The sequence below is a fragment of the Clarias gariepinus genome, chromosome 17, assembly GCF_024256425.1.
Source record: "Clarias gariepinus isolate MV-2021 ecotype Netherlands chromosome 17, CGAR_prim_01v2, whole genome shotgun sequence".
NCBI lineage: Eukaryota > Metazoa > Chordata > Actinopteri > Siluriformes > Clariidae > Clarias > Clarias gariepinus.
The window spans coordinates 30,200,522-30,220,497 of NC_071116.1; the positions used below are offsets into that span (position 1 = coordinate 30,200,522).

The window sequence follows — 19,976 nt, forward strand, 5'->3', positions numbered from 1 at the left end:
AGTTTGATATTCGCATCTCCGAATTCAATAGCTGCGTAAATAAACCGGTGAATAAGATACACAGATATATTTCCTCTCTACATTGTGTTTAAGCTACATCCGCCTTAAATTATACATGTTTAAAAGCATAAACACCATTATTCTCTACGGCGCAACGAATGATTTAGCGATCATCACAAAACGCCGCACACCAACAAAAAGCGTAGAACGATATTGATCTTCCCTTCTGTTCAGCGCCTGAAGGATCAAAAAGCAACTTTGTTGCCGCACTGGAAACTAGAAATGCCAGACTAGTACTGCCTGATAAAATATTAATGTTTAACAATACAGAAACATCAGCATATACACTGGAATAAATGAAATGACATATATACCTGCCCCACCTGTCATGTCTGTATTCCCCACTAGTGGGGCGCCACACACTTTGAGAACCACGGCATTATCCACATTAAACTGTCCTGTACCACCATGAGCTGAAAGGTTCCTCTGGGAGAAGAAATACATTACTTCAAAACCACCATAAAAAAGCCAAACTACAGTTTGCAACCTTCACAGGGACAAAAATCTTAATTTCTGGAGTCATGTCCTGTGGTCAGACGAAACAAAAATTTTACTGTTTGGCCATAATGATAAACAGTATATTTGGAGGAAAAAATGCAGAGCTTTGAATCCTCCTCAGAACACCACTCCAACTGTGAAGTATGGGGGTGGGGGTATAATGTGGGGCTGCTTTGCTGCAGAAAGGACTGGTGCACTTCACAAAATAGATGGAATCATGAGAAGAGAAAATTATGTGGATATATTAAAGCAACATCTGAAGAAATCAGCCAGGAAGTTCTAAAGCTTGGGCACAAATAGGTCTTCCAAATGGACAATGACCTCAAGCATACCTTCAAATTAGTTAGAAAGTGGTTAAGGACAAAAAAGTCAAGGTATTGGAGCGTCCATCACACAGCCCTGATCTCAATCCCATAGGAGGTTTGTGGGCGGCACTAAAAAGGCGACTGTGAGGAAGAAGGCCTACAGACCTGACCCAGTTACACCAGTTCTGTTGAGAGGACTGGCCCAAAATTCCAGCAAACTATTGTAAAAAACTTGTGAAAGGATAGAAACATTTGGCCCAAGTAAATTCAAAGTAAACCAAATACTAAGAAAGTGTGTGTACATTTTTGACTGCTGAAAGTAACAAAAACAAACAAAAAATCCATAAAATTCTCTCTTGCTTGATTCTGACATTTAACAAATGCAATTTTCTTTAATATTTATTGATCTAAAACCAAGTTTTCTCTGATTTAATGTTTGACAGTTTTTTTCTGAAGTGTAATAGAGTGTAAATATCTGGTTTTATCTGTATCTTTATTTTTTTTTTGACTGACTGCAGGAAATAATTTAATATCTTGAATATTTTTTATGCAATTTTCATGAGCTTCATGCTGTAATCACCTAAATTAAAAAAGAAAAATTAAAATATTTAAGTAATAGATTTTGTGTTAAATATACATGTGATGAATAGAAAATACACACAAACTCTGTCTGTATACAGACTCTATAGTTAGTGCACATCACGTATTACATCCGTCACTTATATAGAACAATTTTCTGTAAAAGCTTTTTTGTTTTGTTAGAAATGTAAAGTTAGCAAATATAAAATGAATAAACCTCTCTAAACAAACCGGCTGTCTAAGACTTGTGTGCATCGGTGTATTTATTAGGGAAAGTGTTGAAAAGTGTTTTTTGAAAGTGTTTAAAAATTAAATATTTTAAACATCAATGATGATTAGAAAGTGATTACATGGACCGTTTTTTTTTTTTTTTCTGTTGCTGTCGTTTGCTGGTCAGGTTTACAGCCAGCTGTTTTATTTATGCACCTCCAGCTGTTTTATCTTTTACACTCCTCCTGTCCTGGTGTTTTACTTCGTGTTTACTCGACATTACTGTGCAGTCACTCATCACCTCCGAGCTGCACAGCTAGTGATAATACACAATCCCACTTGCGGTAAACCGGAAACACAGGCTTAAGCTCAGAGAGGAGAGGAACGAGACAGACAGATGTAAAGAGATCAACGGGGTTTAGTAATAATGCTTTAAACTTCCTTCACAAAGCAGACACGAGCACAGGACTCAGACTCCATGTCCTCTCTCGTTAGTAAATAAATAGTGATGCGTTATGAAGAGGCTACAGTAAAGGCTACCTACTGTATACAAGTCATGATTATTGAGCTGAGGTTATTAGCGGTAAATAAACAGCAAGAGGAGAAACAAACAGCACAGAATGAAAGCCTTGCTGAGAAAAAGAGAAAAAATAAACACGTGTGATCATGAGATTAAAATGAGATGGCTAATGAGCATAAAAATGACCCTAAAATCAATTCCCCTCTATACGAGTGACCTGTACAAGTACACACACACACACACACACACACACACACACACACACACACACACACACACACACACACACACACAAAATCAGCTAACAGAAGTCTCAGTCTGTACAAAAGCACACACTTAGTCCCAGCAATCCCACTGACAGGACAGTGTGTGATTCAGTCTGATTCAGGATCAGTTCCTCACTGAAGCGCAGTGTGTGTAAGTCTCTAGCAGTTAATGGAGCAGTCTGTCTTGGCTTTAGCAGCAGAGCTGATGATTCTGCGCAGACAGTGGCCGAACTCCTCAAGGATCAGTCTCTCTGCCACTGCCTGCGGCTGGTTATAACGCTCCGCCTTCCTCGCCTGATCCAGGAGACAGTCACACGTCGCCTCTGCAACCTCCTTCGTTACGAACGTGTACGGCAACCTGGACGAGAGAGATGGAGTATGTTTCAGTCAAATAGAGCATGAGTTAGAGTGTGAATTAGTAGGACACAAAAAGAAAGTTAAAGAAAGATAAAGGTATGAGCTCTGAAGCCAACACTAATATACATTAAGGGGTCTTTCCCATCATCCCTCAGTCTGTACTAGAGCAGACAATCATCCCAACCAGAAACGATTTCTAGTTGAGTCTCTCGACTTTATGATATCTCAAATCTCCTACGTATTAGCCAGACAATCCTATGATTAGATTCCATCGAACCCTCCAGCGTATAAAATAACCTCTTAAGCATATAAAAGCCCTCTATTCTCAGAGCTCTTCCTTCCTGTCCTGTCAGCTCCCCTGTCAACAGCCCCCAGGACCCCCGTGCTGGATTCCTCTTCATCAATATCCTTCTTATTAATATTTAAATGTAGGTGCTGTAGAACTTGATCTTCTCTGTCTCAAAGAGCTAGCAAAAATAAATAAAATAACATAACACTCAGCCTAGGGCCATGCCTCGAATCGCTTTATCCTCCCTATTTAAGTGCACTACCCCATTAGTGGAAATAAAGCATCCTACTTCATTCCAGAGTGCACTACACTAAAATGCAGACTAGTTAACCAGTGATGTAAATGAGGGGAATCACTGCTCCACATGATCGTGAGAGCAGATGTGATGCTTGTGACATGATCGTAACGGTTCTTTAGCAGATTTGTAACGATGTATGACTGAAATTACGACACTTCTAGAAGGTTTGCAGTTAAGCAGGAGTAAACTGCAGGAACTCAGTTTATTATAATTTTGAACTTCATGATGAAGAGGCATGAACCACCAGCAAAGTCTAGAAGAATTGAAGAACCACGATAATTCAGTAAGGGGGGGGGACTACACTGCTACAATTATTATATTTGTAATTATTGAAAATACAATGAATTTTACAACGATTTCTCCATCACTAAACACTTTCATAAAAAATGCCCTTTGATCTAACACTCTCTTAAGATTACACGGCTCACGATGGACTTCGGGATTGTGGGAAAGCCCCCTATAAGCAAGTAACGCAATAAGTTCAGCGAGCCGTACTTTCCCCCGCCACTACTGATGGCCGGTGCGGTTCTGGTCAGCAGGTCTGAGATCTGAGAGGACAGTTTGGTTTTAGCTGCAGTCTGCTGCTGCACGCGCACCTCCGCCGCATCGGCCAGGTGCATCAGAGTCTTTCTCTCAGGGCTCTCCTCGAAGTTCTTACAGCCCACACACTTACAGATCGACGAGCACATGATCTTCGCCTGGGAACACACACACACACACACACACACACACACACACACACACACACACAAAATACACTTTCTTTTTACAATATCTAAACATCCATTCTTAATTTAAACTTCATTATTTTACTCTTACCATTCAATTTGATGGAATTTAATTGTTTTTGTTTTCAATTATAAATGTATGAATTATAAAAGGTTTGGAGTTTACATTCATGTTTAATGCTTTATTTACATATATAAAAAACAAACAGTGTACCTGTTAGACTCAAACTCACCTCGTAGCATTCGCAGTAGTTTTTTAAACAGCCTGACTTTTTACAGTTGCAGCCTTTACTGTGCCTCCTCTCTGATTCTCCTTCCTTCCCTTTTCCGATCTTTGGCTTGAAGGCCACCGGGTTTCTGTCTAGACAAGCCTGAAGCCATACCACACATATCAAATTAGAGCTTCTTTATAAGGCTGGATTAATTTCTCATCACTCCCAACTCCTAAACTAAGCTACATTAGGAACACAATCATTAATAATAGAAGTGATCCCGATACCTTAATGGCTTTAAGGCGATCGCTCTCATGGTCCAGGTTGTTGAAGCAGTTCACACAGTTGCAGTTGTTACAGAACTCACCGTTTGCAAAGCAGTCACAGTATCTGCAGGATTAAAGAAGGTGCATTTTATTAACTGACATTTCCCAATAAAAGAGAGACGAGAGCGGAGAATAAAGTGTGCAGGCTGCTGGAGCACACGTACAGTTTGAGACACTGTGACTTGGTGCAGTTGCAAGGCTTTCGTGGTCTGGACGCCGTCTCCGATGGTGATAAACTGAAAAATAGCAAACAAACTACATTATTATTATTTACATAATTTTACTATTATGTGACAAACAAACATACACATGACACGTAATAAAAATAACACTATATCTGATCTTCTTGAGTATCGCAAGAAGCATAAATATGGCTATTTAATGATATTACTAATTGACGTTTTAAACACCATGGATATTTATACATAAATTTTTCACAAAACAAACAAAAAGACTGTTTCACTAAAAGTGGGTTTTAATAAGGAGTTAAAATGCGCTGCAGCAAATCAAATAAATGCACTGGACTTAACACAAAAAAAGAACATTATCTTGTTTTTATAATAAATGCAAGCCAAAATTTTATTGTAAAACACAATTAACTGCACAGCCCTACTCTATCACAGTGCTGCAAAACACCTGCAAACACACTTGTTATTATAACATTCAGTGCAACAGTTTTACACACCCTACTTCCAACAATTCACTCTCACCGCAGAAGTTAACGCTAATTTTGGGTCATTTCAGGAATGGCGATTGTCTCTATATTGTATTTGGCCGAGCTTTTGAGGTATCGTATCATCACAATCGGCCCACAGGAAGGGAAGATATGCTAATTAAAATTTTTAATGGAAAACGACCTTATCATTTTTTTTTATTCGCTTAGTAAAGTTCATTTTACAAATGTGCAGCTTTAACACATGCTTAGATGGTTAAATACAGAATGGTAAATTAAATAACCTTTAGCTGTGGTGTGTGTGTTTTTGTGTGCACATGCGTGTGTGTGCGTGTTTTACCCATTGAGAGGAAGTCTGGCCTGGGTCTGGATGGAGCTGGGGGCGGAGAAACCTGAGCTGCTCGCCAAAGTCACAAACGTTGACTGCTGGAGCTACAACACAAACCCACATTTAGTAAGACTGCGTGCACCACGAGTCAGTCTCCTCACCTGCACATCACAGACACTGACACACACCTGCGTGACGTACTGGGCCGGCAGCACAGCATAGCCCATGTTCCCTGAGCCTGGAGCCGGGGCAAGCACGGTGCCTGGGGGCAGGTTGGTGAGGTTGGGCTGGATCTGAGGGAGAGGCGCGGCCGGCATGATGAGCCGCTGCTGCGTCTGGCTGCTGGTCACCACCTGAGCTGCCGAGGTCATCGGCTTCGGTATTACCTGAGAAGGAAACAGCAGCGCGCACGCGCACACACTGAGTACTTGCCAAAAACATGAGGTTCCACATAGATATTGTACATCTGAACTGCAGCAAGTGTACCAAAGATTATCACTGTAGATACGCATGTGAGCTAATAAAAGCTAGAATCATTGGCTAATAATACTTTTAATCAGTTAAATTCTTAACAACAATTAATAAAGTAATGATAAATGATTAGAGATGTTAAAGATTTATAGCTCTGAGACCACGGTGTGTAATAACAGATGATGTGTGTGATGTAAAGAGAGTTGTGAGCATGGTGATGTCACCTGCTTGACTGTCTGAGCTGGAACGATGGGAACAGACATCCTCACCGCAGCCGTGTTCATCACCATGGGCTTGGCTGGACAAGACAATAACACACCACCATCAATCGTTCTATTAAGTACAAATCATCAATGTAATGCTTTCTCTAACAGTGTGTGCGTGCATGTGTATGTGTGTGTGTGTGTACCAGGCTGAATGGTGGTGGTGGTGGTGCTGGCGTTGGCAGTCTGGGCCGTGTTCCCTGTGGTGGCCGTGACCAGGCGTACGTAATGGAAGCGGCTACCGGGTACCTGGATTTGCTGAACGTTGGGGGGTGTGGCCAAAGGGATGATTGTCTTAAATTGAGGTGTGCCGACTCCACCCACTGTCACAGTTTGCACCGGCTTCACCGTCTGTGTGAGGAATAGGGAACAATACAGACGGAGCATCTTAATGAGGAGGTTAAATTCTCAGTCATTAGAGCTGGCAAAATAATAGGAACATCCACACTACAAGGGTAAAATTATTAAGGTATGTGTGTAAAACATAAGTAAAAAAAAAACGGTACACAAAATAGCCTTGTTTAATCGAAGAAACAGTTTATTGAAGAAATTATTTGTGTGCGCAAGAGAGAGATACCTGGGCAGTGGATTGACTGCTTCCGTCTTTAGCAGGTGAAGAAGAAGGCGTCTGCTGCACAGCGAGGATCTGCTGACCCAGAGCGACGTTCAGAGGCACGGTGACGGGTTTCTGAGGGGAGTTAGGAGGCTGAGCAGCCAGGGTTACCTACACCACAAGGTTTACAGAGAGACAAAATAGAGCAGAGTTTAAGAAGGACAAGAATGCAATCACAAAATGATTATTAAAACCTACCTCACAAACATTAATAGACAAATGTACCCTGAACATTTGACTAAGGCACTGGTATTCAGTCATTGCTTTATCTCTACCTAAAGAAAGTGATGCACGCCGCTTTAGTCTTTTAACCTGCCCAGCTCTGTCACTCCCTCACCTGTACATTCTAAAGCTTCACCTTAAATAACAACAACACTGCCATGCTCAGCATCTCATACACCGCTAACTGAAATTTCACAGACATTTTGCAGAGTAGTTCTGCTCCAAAGGCGGAGTTAATGTTGCACCTTGCTGGGAGATTTAAGAGGAGAAATGGCCACTTTGCTGCTGTTGCTGCTGCTGGTGGAGGAGAGACTCTGAGGTGTCGTGCTGATGGTCTCTCCGATAGTGATGGTCCGTGGAGGGGTTACCGGTGTGCTCTGGGTCAGAACCCGTCCTGTGCAAAAGGACAAAAATACCTCACTGAAATGACTGTAACAGGTGGTCTTGGGTCTGCTTCCACACGAGTTCGAGCCGCGAGAAAGTGAGTCGACACTGAATCAACTCGACTGCAGGTAGTGATTCAGACACTGTGATTCGGGTTGCTGTAGATGTTAAATGTCCAAAAGTGACTCTTAAGACATAAAACTTCTCTCTCTTTAAAAATCTTATTTTCTCCAAAACAAATCTGGCTAAAAATGGAATTTAGGTTACACAAAATTTATTTAACTTAAGTTTCTTTTTGTGGAATGAAAAAAAAAATAAAAATCTACCCTAAAAGTTTATGCAGATTTCAAAGTTCTACAAGCTCGCTACACAGAACATAAACAATCCTGTAAAATCTATGAAGTGCACTTAAACATTCTGGTTAAGATTTTATGCATCTTTTAATTCTCATTTTTAACTGTATTTGTCTGGGTTGCCAAAAATAATAAAAAAAACCACTGTCTTTTAAAGAATATTAAAACCAGTACTCACTGAAACTCCTCCTATATTCAGTGACACCATGACTGCTCAGGTGCACTTACCTATATCTCTTTGAATGTCCTTTTATTTATTAGATACTCCAAACCACAATTTAGTGTTTCATCTGGTAATTTTACGCCAAACTAACTAATTATCTGTTAGTTCCTGAATCACCATTACAGTCTGTAAGGTTTATGATTGGTTCACTTCAGATTAATCCGGTAACTGACCTGTGACTACAGGGGTGACGGTGGCTTGGCTGGCCAGGCCTTTGTTGTTCAGGGCTTTTGTGATGATTAGTTTGGTGATCATAGACCCTGCTGTGGACACCGGGGTCTTTTTTGTAATCTGGAGAAAGCAAGGGAAAAGTGGGACTTAATTAGACATCCAAAAACATTTAAAGAAGATTAACATACAATACTATGGGCAGAGAGGCATGTATAGTGGCTATAACAATAACAGGCATTAACTCATTCTCCAGACATCATACAATTATAACTGGATAAACAGCAAGATCTGCCAACCTATAAAATAAATAACATTGGTATTGGTAAACTGCTGTGGTGTAAAAGGAATAAAACACATGGAGACACAGTGTTATAGGAAAAGTATCTAATTCTGGGTAATGACAGTAAATCGGATTAATCTCGCCAAAGCATCACTCAGAAGTTTACTTCATTAAACAGCATATGAATCATTTTCCATAAAAGGGAGTCATTTGACAAAAAAGACTGGTGGTAAGAAAAACTCTGCAGTGTACCGTACCGAGATGCGTTCTCAGTACTTTCCTCTCACTCACACACACATACACACACACCTGTACAGTTTTGAGTTGCTGGGCCTGCAGAGGAGAGGAGGACCCCAGCAGCTGACTGGCCGAGCTCACGGCTTGTACCCCGATCAAAGGCTTTGTCCCCGCCGATACCACTTTAAACTGCGTGGGCTGAGGCTTCACGTCGCCCCCCGCACCCTGAGACGTGGCCGGTTTGTTCCAGGTGTTCGGCAGCGCCAGGACGATCGGTTGGCCCGTTTTACTCAGACCCGTGACCAGGAGTTTCTGACCTTCCTGTTTAAGTACCGCGGCAGTAGCAGACTTGCCGTCCGCCGTCACTTTGTTGATGATGAGCTGGTGGTTGGTTGGGCTGGTCGGTGTGAACGGGGCAGAGAGCTTGGCAATGGTCTGACCCAGTACAGGACTGCTGGTCTGCGCTGTGGTCACTGTGGCTGCACCGGTGGCCATCTTGGCACCAGTGAAGGAAGAAGATGTGACCACGAGCTGAGTGCCAGCGCTGATGCTGCACAGCGTGGAGTCCGTTGCAGTCAGGGTGGTCAGAGCTTCTGTCTTTTGCGTCGGTGCGGTAGAGGGACACAGGCTTACAATTTCAGGCACCTCTGTTTCCATAGGAACCTGAGTCGGCTCGGGGGCTGAGTGGGAGGACGGAGCCGGGGTCTCGGCAGGGGGATCCTCCTCCATGGCCATGGCTTCGGTGTCCATGATCTCATCAGGGAGGATGCTGTTCAGGTCAGGAGACACCACATCCATGCTTTCACACACACTGCGTCACACTGAAACACAGACAAGAGTACACTGTATGTAAGGAACTCATTACATATATAAACATGCTGAGGCTTTACTAACAAAGGGAAATGACGGGTTCAGAGATCTGCGCAGGTTCAGTACAGGAAGCTATTATTTTAAGAAAAATTAAAACAATGGAACTTTTTTTTATTTCAAGAGTCAAATGTCAAGATGTTATACTGTTACAACAGCAGTACTAGGGATGTAATTAAACACCTATAAAGTGCGTGAGTGAATACACCCTAGCTTTAAGTAGCAATAGGGTTGGGTACCGAAAACCGGTGTCAATACAGTATATTATCTATATCTATACCTATATATGGGACCTATATAACTGGTATGTACCGGTCCGAAACAGAACGCAAATTTCAGTGCCTCATTTCAGGGCCACCTAAATGCCTGAACTGTTGATTGAATGACGCAGTTGTAATAAGCATCAGATTCATCAACACACATGATCGCTAGTAAAATTTAAATACTGTATTCATGGGGTGTTGGAAATGATCGGAAAAAGAAATTATTACCTTAATTAGAAAAATCTTGAGAACTTCGGAAAGCTTTGATAATACAAATCCAAAACATTGTTGCAGTCATGTTACTGTCCATTTTATTTTTTCAGATTAAAAGTTTATTAGATTTTTAAAAAAATTAAAAGCACAAATCATCAGGAAATCAGTAAAAGACCATCCGAGATGCACGTGAATGCAGCAACTAACGTTACACTCGCTCTGACAGCAGCAGGAGGTCTACCGCTATCTCAGCTTGCAGCAAAGGTTTTACAGCACTTGGGTGTAAAGGGGGAAACACGTCAAATCTAATGAAACATTTGAGAGCACACGGAATAAACCTAAAAGCATAGGGAGGCACCGTGTTTGACTGCTTGCGGACAACAGCTGGCACTATCGGTGTGGGTGAACCCCAACATCTAGTCATACCAACCGTAGAAAAAAGGAGTCCACAGATTATAATGACGACAGCAGCCTTTCCGCAGGGTAGTAGTAGGCTAATGTAATGTTAATTACAAAATGCAAGTCTTGCATTCATGCTAACAAATGGTAAAACGATTTGTGAAATACTAATGTTCTGGATTCTGTTTATAATTATAGCTTTTCAGCTAGTACTACTAGTACTAATATCATAGTACTATAGTACATAGTACTTATATATTCATTTATACTTTAAACTTTTAATATATTGTTTAACTTTAAGCATTTAATTTTTTGTTTAATAAAAATGTATTCTTGAGTCATCCACCATCATTTTGTGGCTCTTGTAAAGTATCGGTTTAGGCACCGTTTTGGCACCGGTACCGTTTTAAAAGTATCGATTTGGCACCGGTATATATATTTTAAAAAAAAACGATACCCAGCCCTAGTTGTGAGGGATTTTCTCACAGTGTACTGTTGAGTCAGTGCTTTAGATTTAACAGACTAATCTGTCTGTATGATGATGAACCTAAAGCTAATCTTTATGTATGCAGTAAAAAATCCTACAGGTTAGACGCTTTACTTTGTTTATTGCGGATGCTGCTGTGAGCAGCCACGGATCTGACATCACTCTGTAAGGAACTCGAATTTGGAAATAAAACCCTAACTTGACTTTTGTCATTGTGGCGTTCCATATCACAAAAGATTTTTATCTATAGCAAATAATGTATTTAAAAATTATTTTTTCATTAGCCCTTGTTGAAAAAAATAATTTATATAAAATAAAAAGAACAGCATAATTTGCACTGTTTGCTCTACCCAGTGCTGTTACTATTATTGCTATAACTAACTGCACCTGGACCCCAAGTCAACAATGTGTCTTTGTTTATGTGTTTAGAAGTTGACAAACATTATTATGTTTACAACTTAATTTCATAATAAATGAAATATTTCTTTTTTGTACTCCACTATACTGAAAATGTAACGCATTATGACTTTTAGGAACAGGTAAACCCCTAAACAATATCACACATGGACATATAAACAGCAAACAAACAATGTGAATGAAACTGGTACATCACTGGACTGAATCAATAATAATGTGTTATTATATATAATATAATAACAGGACAGGAATCAGATTATATGACAACATCATAATACGGTTCTGAAGATTCTGTCTGTATTGTGATTTTGTTAGAATTACGATTGTATAAATATCCTGATTCTATATTTAGGTTTTCCCCTCTCCCGTTGTCTTACAATGTACATGGACAGTTGCGCATTAAAAGTGTTGCAGTAAACGCACTGAGGAATATAATAAAGGAATTAAAAAGGAGCAGATTAAGATAATGACTACGACGTAAAGAATAAATACAAAGGCAAAACACAAAGAGAGAAATCCAAACGTGTAGCAGAGTTTAATGTTTGTTTTTGCAATAAAATATGATTATTAATCAGAAGGTAAAATGTGTAAATAAATCAGAAAGGCAGTGTCGCACTCTCAGGCCTCGCATCCGCGCGCATCCGACTCAACTTCACACCTTTTTATCCACAACAATAATGTACACTTTACACACACACGCGCGCGCGCACATTCTGCTGATCTGCTGTTATAATAAATACTGATAGAACCAGTGGTAATAAGCTGTAAAGGGCAGTAAACAGGCCCGGGACGGGAGCGGGGGAGGGAGGGAGGGAGCGAGGCGGCCGCTGCGGCTCTCCGCTCTATTTCAGGCCCGGGGTTGGATTTCGAAAGATCCGCCATTTTCACCCCGTCATCAGATCATGTGCGGGCATGAAGCTCAGAAAGCACAACACACATTTACACACTGCGCGCGCGCACGCACACACACACACACACACACAGGGAGCGCTTCGTGCAAAAATAACACACTTAATATAACTTTAGAATATGTACACATATCTATTAATATCCTGTTCGTTTAACGGGATCAGATTGATTTATAAATAACTTCTGATCATAAACAGGACCTGGGGCACTGTGGTGGGGTGTAGAACACTTTATTCTCATCTTTTTATTCTTATCCTGTTGTTGAAAAACAAAAACAGGAATGGACTTATAGAGAGAATTTAAAGATGATCTAAACACTTCTCTTACAGCTCCACAGCAAAACACTGTCCGAGTGTGTGCGGAAAGGATTAACCCTAACATCATGACGATGAACTTTTTTTTTGACGATTACTGATCATTAATTTGCTTTGTTCAGAAATAAAATTATAAAGTAAAAACATGCATATTATTATCACTTTGTCTAGCTATAACAAAAAAATAATAATAACCGATCGTGCTTAAACAAACATGAACTAGCCATCTGTTTCAACACTAAAATATACACTTTAAGGATTACCAAATAAATCTAAAAACGATGTTTGTGATAAACAACACTGCTGTCATTAGCCTGACTGTCAAAGTTCCTCAAGTTAGCATCAGCGGCTAATCAGAGACTTGCGCTAGCTAGCGAACTGCGCTACACAAAAACAACCAATAAAAAAATCTATTCTCATAAAACTGACTCAGTGTGACAGAACAACAGCTTATAATCACTTTCCTTCTGGTGTTTTGTTGTGTGACACGGTTTTAAGTTTTCCAGAACAACCCGTTAAAACGCTAGCGCCTCTGACTAGCCATCAGCTGTTAGCTCATCCCGCTAGCCCCTTTAGCACTAGCATGCTAACATCATACTGCCTGGCACTGAACACACACACAGAGCAGCACAACGCAATCCTTACACTCTTCCGAAATCTCTGTCTCAGCCGCTTTCTGGAAATGTGAGCGCTCTTTCAGCTTCATTCATGCGCGGATAAGCCCAGCTCTGCGCGGCGACATCGTCCACAGCTTCGCCTCAGAAACGAGCAGGATTGTTTAAAATACCGCGCCGAGCGCCATTTCACCTCTAACAGCCCATAATATGGCCCCGCCTGCACAGGAGACGACGTTCGAGGGCTGAATCCAAAACAACCACATAGTCACTAGCTAGGCTTCCTATGTTACACGCAGAAATGCGACTTCCACAGCACTTCGAGTGCACTTTAGTAATTAAATTAGAGCGATTCGAATAACAGGTTGTTTTTTTCGCGCTGCTTCCGCTGACGCCTTCATTCGCGTACAAGAAAAAAAAAAACTCAGTAAAAAATTATTATATCGTAAACAGCACACACACACACACACACACACACACATAAACTGTTCAGAAAATGAGATTTTATAGTTTTATAATGTTTTAAATTCTGATATAATCTTATTATAGATTATCATGAATTTGTCCACTTTAATGCACTTTAATTAATGTCATTCGTTTGTTGTATGTATACACACACACACACACACACACACGAACAAAACAAACAGTAAAATACACATAAATTAAAACATGTAGCATTTTACATTTAGCTTAATTTTGTATATTATTATTATTATTATTATTATTATTATAGCACTGTTGCCTCATACCTTCAGGGTTGTAGGGTTCGAATTTTGCCTTTGGTTCAGTGTGTGTGTGTGTGTGTGTGTCCACCGTAGTCCAATGACTTGTAAAACCAAACATTATTATTATTTAAATTAAAATTTGTATTTGTCACATACACAACCATACACAGATATGATTTATAACCATATGATATGCACTAAAATGCTTGTATGACTGTTAAATAAAAAGATAAGGACTAAAAAACAAAAAAAACTTAAAAATATAAAATCTATAATCTATCACAATATATTATTGTTATTATTATTATTATTATTATTATTATTATTATTATTATTATTGTTGTTGTTGTTGGTGGTGGTGGTGGTGGTGGTATTGTTGTTGCTGGTGTACGTGCAACAACAATACTACCACATGTGCATAATTTTAATTGAGTTAGGTACATACATACTTTTTCAGTGTAACTGGTTATTTAGAGTATTTATAACAGTTTATAATTAAACCTAATTAATGCACACAGCCATGTCCAATAAATAAATTTAGTTTGGTTTAGTGATTGGGTCTTTGCCGATTTTAATACTAAACCATTGTGCAATGATTATGTTTTCTGTTTATAGACATTAATTATAAAATTTATTAAAAAATATATAAAGTCTACACAAGGTATTGTTGAAACTAATACAAAATTTATAAACTTAACAATAACAGTGTTACTGACATGTTTTAGGTTAAGTTTCTGGAATGTACAGTGCACAGGACTTTATTGTGTGATTTTCTTAATTGTTTATGGGTAGTTGTCAAACTTTATAATCACTTTATAATGACAGAAAATCTAAATAAATTTCTTATGTGTTTAATAGTAACCAAAAAGTATTTAATGACGTCATACAGGAACATGGTGGAAACCATTAAACAAATCATTATGTGATGGAACTCATTAATGGATTGTTGAAAGGTAGAGGAGCAGTTTTGTTTTTAGACATTTTCCTTGTGTGATGGGTGAATATCTTTTATATAGTTTTATTTTTTATTTTTTTATATTTAAATTATTTAATTCTATCTTTAATTTGCTTTATTATATAAATTATTATTTAAATTTCTATATAAATTATTCCCCAGAATCCTTACGAGATCTCTCAATATCTCGCCATTGATTAAGCAAATTGTCAAAAACTATGCGCTGCGTTTCAAACGACTCTATCATAACTAGTTAGGGATGCTAGTTTGACAGTTAGATTATTAGCTTTTGCAGACTACGTAGTGCACTACGGACGATGAAGAATAGACCTTTGGGACGCGGCCCTCAGTATCGTCTCTGTATTGGAAGGAAAATGGCGTCTGGTGTGAGGCAGGAGCTCGCGCAGCTCATGAACTCTACCGGGTCTCACAAAGATCTAGTCGGGAAGTATGTGCTGCGTTTAAGTGTCTGTACCTTTACTTTACATCCTGATTGAGCTAATCTGTGAGGATGTAGCGCAAAATAATGGAGCTGTAAGCTAGCTAGATGTTGTTGGAAAACTGGCTAAGCGGTCCTGTTAGCTACAGTTTGCCGGTTAGCTTAGCATAACTGTTAGCCGTTAACGCTTAGCTCTCTGTTAGCAGCTGATGAACTCGGAGAGTGTTTTAACGAGGGGTGATTTATTTAAAATATATGTCTATGGAGAAAATTTTTTGTTAGCAGGATGGCTCTGCAGGTTTTTTTAGCACTCTCATGCTAAATGGATAATTGGTTAGCTGATAATTGTTGTGATTGAAGCAATTAAAGCTGTAAGATGCGACATGGGACTTTATTTTACAGGAGAATCGTATGTTTTAAGTTTTCTTGTGATCTAAATCAGCGTCTGAGAGCTAATGTGGTATAGCCTTAGTGTGACCGTGTATTTATTTAGAGAAAATAAAATTTACTTCCAGGGGAAAACAGCACAAATTTCATGACTCATTCTGTACTGTTCTTGTGTTCATCCAATCAAATTCGAGATCCACATTCGTATCTAGAAGGTGTAAGCCCCGCCCTCTGGGCGTGTCTGGCTGTACAGTATCAGCTCAGTAGCATTAAATAGGTGTTTTTGATGGGTTTTCACACACACACACACACTTCATTTTTCAGACTTAAAAGAAGTGCTTCATGTGGATGCAAACTTAAGGAGAAATGTCATTTTCTCAGTGATGTCATTTTATCACCCACTCAGACGTGTCACATGTCTCTGGGTGACGACCACGCAGGGCCCTGTAACCATTGGTAACCATGATGCACACTTGTGTCTCAAACATACTCCATAATCTCTCTCTCTCTCACACACACACACACACACACAGAGCATCTTTTTTGCTAGCTCACTCAGGTGTGCTCAGATGGGGTGGGGACATCTTGTGAGGTATCTCGACTACGGTCCGCTGTTTTAGAAATGCAGGATCACACAAACGTTTGAATAGAATTGTGTAAATGAATAGATTCGCCCAGAGCGCTGAGCATGGGGAATTGAAAATAAAGACGTTTTTCTGTGTTTTGTGTTGCAGGTATCGCCAGATTCTGGAGAAAGCTCTTCAGTTAACAGACACGGAGCAGCTCGAGGCTTTGAAAGCGTTTGTGGAAGCTAGTAAGTTCTCCAACACTAACATAATAAGATATGATAATATGGCGTGAAAAAGTTTACACCCCCTTTTTGTTAAAAAAATGTGGGAAATTAATATAACGATGTATAAGATGCAAATATTACACTAGCTAAATTTCGCATTCCTTGTTTTTGACTTGTTATATTCGAAGATAATAAAATGTTAGTTTTATTTTTAAAAGCATTATAGGTCCAAAACATTTGTAAACTCTTAAGTCAGTGTAAAACAGGAAAACAGATTTCACTTTCATCACACTGGAGAAGGAGATTGGATCATGTCATGATGTTTGTCAGCATAAATGAGCAAATTTTTATTTACTTATTTTTCTATTTCCTGTGTAGTGGTCAATGAGAACGTAAGTCTGGTCATATCCCGACAGCTTCTGACTGACTTCTGCACGCACCTCCCAAACTTACCCGACGCCACGGCAAAATCTGTCTACCACTTCACCCTCGAGAAGATCCAACCCCGAGTCATCTCCTTTGAAGAGCAGGTAATGTTCTAATAAAGAGATGCTTTTCCATCAGATAAGTACTAATCCTACACCCCGTGTCTTGTGAGCATGTGCAGTAAATAGAAAGTCATTATTTGAGGTTTAGTTTCTCCTAAAGATCAGTGTGATAAGATGCCCATTAAAATAAACCAGTGATGGAATAAAACATGTTAAATGTTAAATGTTAAATGCTCCTGCAGGTGGCGTCGATCAGACAGCATTTAGCCACTATATATGAGAAAGAAGAGGACTGGAGGAACGCCGCGCAGGTTTTAGTGGGCATTCCACTCGAGACGGGACAGAAGTAGGTCTGATTTCTAAAGCATTATTATCAACCAGTTCTTGTCTTGTGTAATTTGATGGAGCGCTACAGCGTGGCCTGTTCACACTCTCTCTCCCTCTCAGACAGTACAATGTCGACTATAAGTTAGACACGTACCTGAAGATCGCTCGGCTCTACCTGGAGGATGATGATCCGGTTCAGGCAGAGGCCTACATCAACCGCGCCTCCTTACTGCAGAATGAGTCCACAAACGAGCAGCTGCAGATCCACTACAAGGTGTGCAAACTACACTACACTAAACTCCAGCCTCAGGATGTGTTTGTGTTGTTCTGATTATTTCAGGCTGGATACAGAGCAGAGCTGAGATGTAGTTACATAGTGCACACTATTCCTGTTAGGTCACCTTTATAGGATACCAGGGTTTGTGTGTGAGATGTTTGGGTAATTATAAGTAGCTTAAATAGTTTTTTTTTGTTTGTAGGTGTGCTATGCCAGAGTGTTGGACTATAGGAGGAAGTTTATAGAAGCAGCTCAGCGCTACAATGAACTTTCGTACAAATCCATAGTGCACGAGAGCGAGCGATTGGAGGCTCTAAAGCACGCTCTGCACTGCACGATTCTGGCCTCAGCAGGTGAGACATCGCCGTCTTATTCAGAGCGTTAAACACTGTATCGGACCTGATGATGCCTCGTAGGCTGACTATTGCTCCGATCCGTCTTCAGGCCAGCAGCGGTCTCGCATGTTGGCTACGCTCTTCAAGGACGAGCGATGTCAGCAGCTGGCGGCGTACGGAATCCTCGAGAAGATGTACCTGGATCGGATCATCCGGGGGAACCAGCTGCAAGAGTTTGCTGCTATGCTGATGCCCCATCAGAAAGCCACCACGGCAGATGGTGAGTGACGAGACAAACGAAATGACTAAATTAATCATGAAAATTAATAGAAACGAGTTGCTTAGGCAGTGTTTGTAATTATAAACAGAAAAATTATAGGCAATTTAAAAAAAAAAAAAAAAAAAAAAATCATTGTATAGATGAACTAAACTGTTAGGTGGCATGCTGTTGTAGGAAAGAATCATCAGGGTGGGACCAGTAATGTATATGGAGAATATTGAGTAAGTAAAAGGACGTTTTCATTGTGACATTGTTGACTTGTTTTTTTGCTTCAGGTTCGAGTATCCTGGATCGAGCTGTTATTGAACACAACCTTCTGTCTGCCAGCAAACTGTACAACAACATCACGTTTGAGGAGCTGGGTGCACTTCTGGAGATTCCACCTGCAAAGGTAGGGCTGAATAGAGCTGCTCTTGGCGCTTGATCATGAATTGACTGAACTCCTGTAAAATTATGTTATAAAAAAGACTAGCGGTTATCGGTGACGCCCGCGTGCTACGCATTACCTGCTTGTGGAGTGTTTGGTCAAATCGCTGCCGCTCCTCACGCTGCTCCAATGTTTCTGCAGATATATTATTACCTCACAGTATGACATAAAAGATGGCGATGCCACTGTCTACTGTCGCCCTGTGAGGGACGTCCCCGCTACACCCCGACCACCTAAACGCCGACACCGGCGGCAGGTCAAACAGAAGTTCTGTTTTATAGTTAGGGATTAGTTACTTGAAGCTCCGCCCAAGCAGACATTAATATAGTGTCTGATTAGATTAAGCCACAGAAGATCCACAACTCTTGGACATGGAAATGCTCTTAACCCTCACTCTGTGTTTAGTATGATTAGTTTTGGTTTGCTCTGCCAACTCCGAAAAGTGCCTTTTGATTCATTACATAAAATGATGCTTTATAATAATTTTGTTTTTGTGTTTAGGTTAATAAATGCATTGAAACATTTAAATTCTAAGTCCAATTGAGTCATTTTTACCAGATGCTCTGTGACTTGAAGTTTTTAACAGTGTGACGAAAAGTAAACTCTGGTGATTAAACTCTGTGCGCAGGCAGAGAAAATCGCCTCCCAGATGATCACAGAGGGCCGTATGAACGGCTTTATCGACCAGATCGACGGCATCGTGCACTTTGAGAGTAAGTCTGATCTTCTCTAACCGCGGTATCTGTGACGCGCCAGCAGGTTCACGGCTGTGTGTTTCTCTCCCGTCAGCTCGAGAGCCGCTTCCCACCTGGGACAAACAGATCCAGTCGCTCTGCTTCCAGGTGAACAACCTGCTGGAGAAGATCAGCCAGGCGGCACCCGAGTGGACGGCACAGGCGATGGAGGCCCAGATGTCCCAGTAAACCGGGTCACATCCCGACATTGCACCGCCTCCGGGTCACACTTTACAGAGGCACTTCTAAAGGACGCTTTACGAAATAGAAAACTGAGCGAGTCGTCTCGATTCCTTTCTGAGCAGTGTGATTCTCAGCACGTCTGTGACGATGGTTTGTTCGCCGTGATTGCTTTGGGTTTCAAGTCTCACGCCATGTTAACATGGACACAGCATGTGAAGATCACCTGGTGTCTGAATAAACCTTTTGTGTAAAATCTACCGGCCTCGTTTTGCTT

The 19,976-nt window shown here is 40.4% G+C and overlaps 2 protein-coding genes across 2 annotated transcripts; one reads left to right on the plus strand and one right to left on the minus strand.

Annotated features, from left to right (window-relative positions):
* Positions 1–1,687: 1,687 nt before the first annotated feature.
* Positions 1,688–13,539, minus strand: lin54 (lin-54 DREAM MuvB core complex component). Its single transcript, XM_053476320.1, has 14 exons — positions 13,381–13,539; positions 8,939–9,687; positions 8,352–8,469; positions 7,464–7,612; positions 6,961–7,107; positions 6,530–6,734; positions 6,345–6,418; positions 5,838–6,035; positions 5,662–5,753; positions 4,813–4,884; positions 4,610–4,712; positions 4,344–4,481; positions 3,878–4,080; positions 1,688–2,796 (listed from the first exon to the last, which is right to left on the minus strand). The coding sequence occupies exons 2-14, from the start codon at positions 9,662–9,664 to the stop codon at positions 2,598–2,600; spliced, it is 2,424 nt and encodes an 807-aa protein (XP_053332295.1). The 5' UTR covers positions 9,665–9,687; positions 13,381–13,539; the 3' UTR covers positions 1,688–2,597.
* A 1,858-nt stretch (positions 13,540–15,397) lies between these two features.
* cops4 (COP9 constitutive photomorphogenic homolog subunit 4 (Arabidopsis)) lies at positions 15,398–19,959 on the plus strand. The gene is made up of 10 exons (XM_053475924.1): positions 15,398–15,480; positions 16,593–16,672; positions 17,030–17,181; positions 17,382–17,485; positions 17,587–17,740; positions 17,946–18,096; positions 18,188–18,358; positions 18,634–18,749; positions 19,414–19,498; positions 19,575–19,959. The coding sequence occupies exons 1-10, from the start codon at positions 15,407–15,409 to the stop codon at positions 19,706–19,708; spliced, it is 1,221 nt and encodes a 406-aa protein (XP_053331899.1). The 5' UTR covers positions 15,398–15,406; the 3' UTR covers positions 19,709–19,959.
* The last annotated feature ends 17 nt before the right edge of the window (positions 19,960–19,976 follow it).

Bases quoted from the DNA above. Each gene is read 5' to 3' on its own strand.
- lin54 (XM_053476320.1), bottom strand. From the start codon at position 9,664: ATGGATGTGGTGTCTCCTGACCTGAACAGCATCCTCCCTGATGAGATC. The intron at 7,613-8,351 runs GTCAGTTACCGG...CCTTTTGCACAG, and splicing joins CGTCACCCCTGTAGTCACAG to GACGGGTTCTGACCCAGAGC. The intron at 5,754-5,837 runs GTGTGTGTCAGT...TTTGTGTTGTAG, and splicing joins CGGCCCAGTACGTCACGCAG to CTCCAGCAGTCAACGTTTGT.
- cops4 (XM_053475924.1), top strand. From the start codon at position 15,407: ATGGCGTCTGGTGTGAGGCAGGAGCTCGCGCAGCTCATGAACTCTACC. The intron at 18,097-18,187 runs GTGAGACATCGC...ATCCGTCTTCAG, and splicing joins CACGATTCTGGCCTCAGCAG to GCCAGCAGCGGTCTCGCATG. The intron at 18,750-19,413 runs GTAGGGCTGAAT...CTCTGTGCGCAG, and splicing joins TGGAGATTCCACCTGCAAAG to GCAGAGAAAATCGCCTCCCA.